Source organism: Hylaeus anthracinus, unplaced genomic scaffold, assembly GCF_026225885.1.
Source record: "Hylaeus anthracinus isolate JK02 unplaced genomic scaffold, UHH_iyHylAnth1.0_haploid 5, whole genome shotgun sequence".
NCBI lineage: Eukaryota > Metazoa > Arthropoda > Insecta > Hymenoptera > Colletidae > Hylaeus > Hylaeus anthracinus.
The window spans coordinates 5,389,756-5,398,407 of NW_026535322.1; the positions used below are offsets into that span (position 1 = coordinate 5,389,756).

The window sequence follows — 8,652 nt, forward strand, 5'->3', positions numbered from 1 at the left end:
AACCGAGTAGCACGAAAGTTTCGAAATTCGCAAACATCGAGGTTCTTCTGTAATTGCATCGATAATTGAACCTGTAGGGACTATAAAAAGCGTGAGTAACCATTGGTATAGCAAAAGTCGTTAGAAATATGGCACATTAAATAATTAGCTGTCGTAAAGCGTAAGGTTAATTAACACGCGTTGCATCCCAGAAAGGATTTTTCTTCGCATCGCTAATGAGATTACGGGGGTCGCTAACGAAGTGCGCATCGGGCATGTTAATTCTCGAGCTTTATACAATTTTTATAACGTCGTAGAACGGCTCCATTGCGCGCAAACGAAGTTGCTGCTGCGGCTGGTCAACCATTTTATTCGTAGCTGGAGCGAGAAGAGGCCTCGAACGGGAGCCTGCGTCAGAGTTTGCAGATTTTGCGATCAAGTTGTCAACCTAACGGCTCGACGATGGGTGGGTGAAGTTTCAGACAAAGAGCTTTGAAATATTTTTAAAATAATATACAGGCTGTGGCAATAACTATTACCACCTCGGATATCTTCATGTTCCACAGAAATATTTGCTGAAATTCTTTTCCAGGGAACGTTTTGCTGCAAATGCGCGCAGTTGTACAACACCATCTGCGAGGAGTGGACTCTTCAGCAGTCGATATCGGTTAGTTTCGTATATATAACGTTACGCTGAGCTGTAAATAAGCTTCTGTCGTTAACAGGGCGCCAGTAAGGACGAGTCCAGCGACGAGGGAATAAAATCCAAGTACTCGAAGAGCGGACCGTTTGCAGACGCCGACAGAGATTACGCTAGGACTTATCCAGAGGACTGGAAACGATTCCAAGTGCCAATCAGTATCCGGGCGTCGCAGCTCAGTCGCGTCATGGATTATTATTCCGACAATGCGCGATCCAGTGACGAGGATAAAAGCGTAGGTATCGATGGCAGCTTGCAACGATCAGGTGATCCGAGGCCAGCGATGGAACGTTCAGCTCGTGGTGTAAGTGCGACACGTCGAGCAGGACCTGGAGTGCCCTTGAAAAAAGCAGAGCTGGGAGTAGAGAGTCGGAGATCGGATAAATTCGACGGGGATTTAACGAAGACGTTGGACAAGGACGAAGAAGGATCTGCTGGAAAAATGAGGAAAATTAAAAGGGTCACGGGAAAGGACCCTGATTGGCGTCAGCGTGAAGTTGACGAGGTCTCAGGGAGTCTCAGAGACACGGATGAAAGTGGAGTTGCTCGATCGCGAACAAGGGGGAGGGGAACAGCGGGGAAGAGATATGACAGAAATCGCAAATCTGCCGATGACGAAGAATTCGAGATCGATGATTTCTGGCGACGCAAGAAGAAATCCAGTCGAGGGAAGAAAGATCAGAATGGGAAGGTGCTTGAGGAACCTGGAAGACGAAAGAAGCTTTACAGGTGAGTGATCAGGTGTTCGTCACATTTCATCACGAGTACATTTAGTTATGGATTTATTTTCGACATTGTGAGATAAAAGAAACCACTAAAATTGTAAAGAAATAAGTATAATCGAACAACAGCAACATCTGTTTGAATTTTTGTTCGTTTTAAATAGAAATTCATCCCTGGAGAGGTTAGATGTGTACACATGCATAATATACAACCCGTACATTAAATGAAACTTTTGCTACGCGTCAAAAATTTCCCCATGGAACTTTCGGGGTTGAAGGTCTTCGAACTCGCTTCTTCCAGGAACGCCGTCGCGGATAGTCAAACGGAGGAACGTGTCGGGAAGATGGACGACACCGAGGACGAAGGGAGAACGGCCGGCCAACGAGGCAGAAAGAAATCCCGAAGAGGAAAGGACGACGGAACGGAAGAAATGGCGGATACAAGCGAGAGCAAAGGGACACGAGGGCGAAGGAAGAAAAAGTCAGATGCGTTTGACAGCAGAAGGAAGGGGACGTCTTCCAACGACCTTGATGAAGAAGAAACTGCCCTTAAGGGTGATGGAAAGCGGAGAGGTCGCTCGAGCGAAGAACGAGAAGGAACTGATTCTGACTTAATGAGAAAACGTAAAGCCGGTGGGTGCATTTTGTTGGAACTTGAGATTATTGGGTGCTACTATGTGAGAGAGTTAAAAAGATCAGTGCTTGAATCCAAATCGAATATTTGAATATTAGAATAAACTTCGAGTGATCGAGCACTCGGATAGCATTCCACTGCATTTGAACGAAGATTTAGTCGAATATTTTATTAAGAAATAGTCCGGTTTTGTTAAAATATTAAGGAACCCTTGAATATTGCGTTAATAAAGAAGCCCAGGACTCGAGGAGAGAATTAAAAGTGAAGCACTCACGGCTTCTCGTTCCTTTGACGGCGAGAAGTCTCGCGTACGATGTATGGAGCAATAAGCATAATGTCGGAATTAAATTTCCCCTTGCATGCGAAAGGTAAGGCACGCGGTACGAGCGCGACGGATAAATCAACGCTTGATTCAGAGAGCCACGGTAAGAAGGAGACGAACAGGGTTAGCAAGAAGAAGGAACGCCGACTGCTGGATTCGAGTAGAACGGACGACGATTACAGCAAGATAAATGGTTCTCGTTATCGCAAAAGGAACGCGAGAGCTAAGGGGCTACACGATGTCGAAACTGGTGAGACGAGAGTAATTCGATTTTTTCAAATTGACGAACAATTGCCCTCTTATTTCCGCGAGGAAATTAAGAGAAACGAAATTATCGAAATTTTTAGAGAGAGAGAATTTGATAGAGAAACAGAGTAACTGGTTTTGCTGTGGCTTTATATTCCGAGGATAACCTTCGATTTATATTTATCGAATTTTAAGTACCAAATTCGATTCGTATACAATTCGAATATTCGACTACCCTTAGCAAACTCTTGAACTGATTTCGAGTACGATATCTCGTTTTGGCAACGGCGATATCTAACTCGGCGTCATTATAGAGATTCCTGATACAATGAAGATCGATTGAAGTCCGATACCAAATCGTCATTAATGGGGAACACTTTGCCTCCGCGAACGTTCAGTCATCATTATCGTATCGTATCCAAATAATGCGGTTTACGTATGTACGGTACGCCAAGTTCGCCATCCTCGTGGAATTCCTCTGTTCCAGACCATCGGAGCTCGATCGAGTACCAATTATCAGACCAGCACTTCGTGGAGCAGGGCTGGACCGTACTGCCGATTGCCAAAACCATGAGGAAAATCGTCCAGTACCAAGCAAAGCCAGCGAAACCTCATCTGAACTGGTATGCGAAGCGACTACTGTGAATTCTGCCGCAACCATAGCACAGATTATCCGGTATTTCGCGCGGTGGAGCACCCTTCTTATATTACGCGTGGCAACCCTTAGCGGCGTTAGGATTATTAGAGACGGATTCGAAAATCCTGGAATATATCACGCGTAAAAATTAATTCTGTGGCTACATTCGATTGTTTGTAACTGTAAGTTTTCAATATTATTTTTATTACGATGAATCTGTATGCATCAGTATCAACCTGGTGGACGGTATAGGTGACTGAAAATAAAAGTCGGGGTGTTTTCATCGAATACTTAGGTTTATCGATCGGAATTCATCGTTGTATTTAAACTAGCGTTATTGGCCACGCTGCTGAGTTCGATTAGGGGACCACGTCATCCGTGGTACTAGATCGTGCGAAGTAGCTCGTTAAATGTTATGCATCAACGAATCGACTTCGTAATACTAACATGGGGGTTATCCCGATGGCAACGATACGCGAGCTCGTACATTTCCCAACGCATCGAACCATTACCAGATAAGTATACAGGGTGTCGCATAGCGCACGAACACCCCTTTAAGAATGATACAAAAAAGAAAGTTCTCATAAATTCACCTCTGATTTCACCCTGTTTCGAAGTTATCCACTTTGCATTCTATCGACGCTAATAAGAAATTAATTCGAACACACGCCGCGGTAAACATGGTAAAAATTTACTAACTCGCAATAATAGCCAACTCTGGGACAAACTTGGTAGATTAGTGGTAACGAGGGAACTATTAGCTCGAAGCGTAAAGTTAACAAGACGACGTCACAGACGGTGTCTTGTCCTAATCTGTTCCTGCGGGGTAACTTCTATAGTTCGTTGGCGATTAATCATTAATCTTCTCGGCAGGTTCAAGAAGCACAGATACGATGGGAAAGTGTATTACAACGATGGCTCCGCCGTTTTCCTCCATTTCCGTACCGATGGATCTGGACAAGTGTTTTATCCAAATGGGGAATTGGCTATCGATGTCTGGAGACTGGATCATCGAAAATGTAATCATAATAGCAGAATACCGATTTAGTCTAAGTGGAATCGATGCTCTTGTAGAGAAACGTAAACTTAGGGCGGAATTAATTTCGTGATTATTCTAATCGCGGTAAATCTAAATAAAAACAATTCTAACGATGCTTATTAATGAATATTTAATTATAACAATATTCATCGATATTTAATATATTTATAAATATTATTATAATTAAATATTCACTGAAATTGATGAGTAATAATAATCAGCACAAGTGGAAGTATACTTTTAAAACTCGCCACTGAAAGAAAATAGATAGAGGTAATGTGATTCTATCGCTTTATCTCGCTGTAAAAATTGTCACTCGAAAGGGTATTGGTGTAGTAGCTTCTAGCTCAGTAGCTTAATAAAGACGAAGTCGCGAAGACAGAGGGATGGTACAAATATCGTTGAAATCGATTTCAAGACGATATGTGTACTGTGTTCACCCCAGGAGGCAAGGATTCCATGGGTGTGACGAGAAGATCGCAAATTGTTGCAATGTTCGACACCACGGGCAGCGGTGTTGTCTTCGATCAGGACGGCGCGACGAGGTCCGTGCACGAAAAGAATTTCGCAGGAATTTTTAATTACTGTCGGGGGAAGTCGAGACACCTTCAATTCAAGTTTCCAATTATTTCTACAGGCTGTCCTACAATCAGATTGGAGGAATTTGGAGGGATAATCCGGCAGGACCGCCGCTGACGTGGAAGTGGGACATCGACGAGAAGGAGTCGATAGTCAAGATTGTGTACGAGGTTAGTATCGAAGATGGATAAAATATTATTCAAATACTACGAATTTCCAGATGAATAGCTGACTAGTATATAATGTATTCGAACATTTGAACAGTCGAGTACCTGGATTGTTTCTAGAAGTCATGTATTCGAATACCATCCAAGTAATTGACTATTTGAATGTTACTCGAATACTACTCTATACTTAAGTACTTGGATATTTCATTCTCTCCCAGGAGAAGCCAGCTGCGCACTTGGAGAAACTCTTGCGCCCTCCACTGAGGTCTGCGTTAAAGAGGTAAGAACCTGAAGGGTTCACAGAAAAACGAATCATAGTCCACCCCTTAGTAACGATAAATCACAGAATTTGGGAATGAACCAAATACGTAAGATTCGAAACATTTGAAGAATATTTAATTTCAAACTGCACATTACGATGAAAAGGTTGTGCATTTTGTTTCTTAAAGTTGCGACTTTATCTAATGATCTATGGTGATATGATGACGATGATCTGTATCATCGATACGAGTATTAACTTGAAGTGCGTTTAGTTCCCGAAGTGGCAAAACAACAACGTCACCGGCGAGCTCGCGAAATAAGGAAAAGAAGGTCGCGGAACTGAAACCTGTTGTCGTGGCAAACGACGACGAAGAAGAGGTCGAGTCCGGGTACGTCAAAGAAAAAAGTAGTACAATTGTACTCGGGGGTTACTAATTACAACGGGATCGCTCCACTCCGCGAAACGTTAATAATCGAGTTTTTCAATTAACGACCGACCATCTTCGACGCCAGCTGCGTCACAGCATGCCTCGCTAAATAGGTTAATGAACGCTGTATGCTCAGTAATTTATCCGGATAAACTGAACCGAGGTTTCCACGTGCAACGATTATTGGCGCCAGTGGCATGCCCAATTCGATGGCGCCAGAATCAATAAGGCGACATTTTATATCGACATTCATATCGTCGCTCGTTTTTATATCGTCGCTATTTGCGAAACCAATTAATTCTTCCACGTAAATCATCGTTCAAATAGTGGTACTTAAATAATTATGGTGGAAGAGCTTATTATTTACTTCGTAAATTTCAGACACGACCTTCAGGATTATCCTGAAGAACGTTGTCACCTGAAAGCAATTTGCATGAAGTTAACCGATTACGTCAGCTTGAGGATCCTGAATCGAAGGAACATCAATCTTCAGTTTCTTGCTAATGGAAAGAGTATTAGGTACAAATGGAGTACAATCGACTAATTGAATCTGATTTACATAAGTATTTATCTTGGCTAATGTCACGATTAATTTCTTTACAGAATTGAATTGGGCACGATTTTGGATTTCAACAAGGAAGTGGGGTCGTATTTCGTGGACACCAGTTCCAAAGACGCTATGTTGGGGTAAACTACCTATCTGGAATTACGCTGATGATAGTGAAACATTTAACAAAATTTTCTCTTCGCGATAGATGGAATTTCGACAAATTGTTGTCATCCGAGCTAGAAGCGGACAGTAGTTTATACAAGTTAGCCAACGAATTGCGCGAAGTTAAGAAAGCGGCCAGACAACGTAAACTCATGATCGCCAAGTATAAACCGTACTTGCATTCGTGGAAATCATTGAAAACTCGATGTCGTCCGTGGTAACTGGAGTTTATTTGTCTTCAAACTTTTGTGTTTATACGTTTTCGAATTTCATTTGTCGACAAATTTTGTAGTGTTGCAATTATCGTGCTGAATAATATGTATCGAACTCTGATTTCGATTAGAAACTGGATCTTAAATATTTTTTTCGTTTAAATTTATTAAAAACAACCGAACTTTCGAAAACAACATTTGAAGCCCAGGTTAGTCACAAAATTTCAGCTATGATTCGACTATCAAGACGTTTGCTCGAGAGATCGAGAAACGTCACGGGATGTTGAAGGGATGAAGAAGAGGAACGCAGGTATAAATAAAAATGAGTATGTAATTAAAATAATTATGAGATAATCAAATCTTGTCTTAATGTATACATTCCTCGTGCCAGTGTAACGATGTATACAATATGAGACGCGCGCGAGTGCGTGTCCGTGTGTATGGATCCATGATCTAATCGAATCTGCCACATAGAGCATGGAGATCGGATGTATAATCCTGAGGAATGCGACGAGCTATCATCTTCTACCATCTATTTATTCGTTAAAAGCTCGAGCTCGACCTATACGATAAAAGCTCGAGTTCGACCTATACGATAAAAGCTTTCTCCACCATTTCTGGTTCACTCCTGTCTCGCGAAAGCAAAAGCGGGCTACAGTCAGAGCAATTCAGGGAATTGATTCTCCTCTACGTTAAGAGCTCGCGAGCTCTCAACAAATAAATTCATAATACTTGCTGCGAATCTCCGTCTGATCAATAGAACCTGCATTCCATCCAGAACCCAACACCCAAACTCCACGCTATACATTTCCTGTATACGCGTGTCTGTGTGTTTCTGTGCTAACGACACATACTTAAGCATATCCCCCACTCGGGGAATATGCATCCTTAAAAATCTTAAGTACTAAGCGAAGAGGAGGACGAAGTTAGACGACCAAGAAAGAATGGAAGGGGGAACGGAATATCTTGACAATAATTTCGATGAATAAATTAGGGTTAGATCGATCGAAAGGGGGTTAGAAACGATGCGATAGTTAAAGGGTTCAATAAATAAGCTCGCTTCGCGAGCGTACGATCAACCACGAACTCCGTGAACGTCGACGTGTGACGTCCAGCGTCGCGGCGACCTTCCACCACGGAAGGTCGACGACGCGAAACCCATGGCGCCGCGAGACAATGAGGTAAAACGATGTTGGAAGAAAAACAAACGAATACCTTTCGCGTACACGAAACGTACATGTATATATATATATATGTATAAATAATCAAGTGTACACACGCGCATCGCGAATCGAGGACGCGGGACTCGAAGGGACCCCGCACGTCTTGAAGGGCCGTCTGACTACTCTCGACTTATTTACAATGCCCTCCGAGACTGTTCTGGCGATCATTCGACGAACCTTGGCTTAGCAACACGCTGCTACTTACTGGTTACTGCGTGATTAGGCTAGCTTCATTTCTACTGCGATCGCAACGTGCCACCAAGTCCGATTCAAGGAATGCTTGGGAGTCTACGCTGCTGGGGTACGAATTTTTTAGCGTTGAGGACGGAGTGGTACTCTCTCTCAGACGATGGTTGTAAATAATTTTGCTATTTCTGAGGTTCGAGGTGTAATAGTAGTTGGTTCATTGGAGGATGGCAAAGATGAAGGATGAGCAACTCGTGAGCCACCAACGAGCATACACGCAGGTAACGTTAGAGTCATGGACGTTGGCATACTCGATGGTCAAGATACAACAATTCTAGACGTCCCAAGACGATAGACCAACCAACCTAAATTTAACCGGCACGGTTCTATAGTCGTAAGACTAGTACCACACTGGGAAAATCCTATGTAGCGGCTCGCACCTCGATATAGATCGCGTTTTCGTATCTTGACCATCGATCACCAGTCGAAGCGGTCACCAGTTGCCCATCCCTGGCGTAGAAAGTTCCCAGAGATACTGCTTCTTCCACCAGTATCACGCGATCCCGCAGCAGCGACAATTCTCCGGCATTCTCGATCTTTGATTC

The 8,652-nt window shown here is 43.0% G+C and overlaps 1 protein-coding gene across 1 annotated transcript; it reads left to right on the plus strand.

Annotated features, from left to right (window-relative positions):
- The first annotated feature begins 800 nt into the window (after positions 1-800).
- On the plus strand, positions 801-6,651 carry LOC128895579 (uncharacterized). The gene is made up of 12 exons (XM_054158304.1): positions 801-1,408; positions 1,703-2,034; positions 2,404-2,607; positions 3,091-3,226; positions 4,114-4,259; positions 4,698-4,824; positions 4,917-5,028; positions 5,244-5,305; positions 5,559-5,675; positions 6,096-6,233; positions 6,318-6,401; positions 6,470-6,651. Exons 1-12 carry the CDS (start codon positions 867-869, stop codon positions 6,645-6,647), a joined length of 2,178 nt encoding a protein of 725 aa, XP_054014279.1. The 5' UTR covers positions 801-866; the 3' UTR covers positions 6,648-6,651.
- Positions 6,652-8,652: the final 2,001 nt, after the last annotated feature.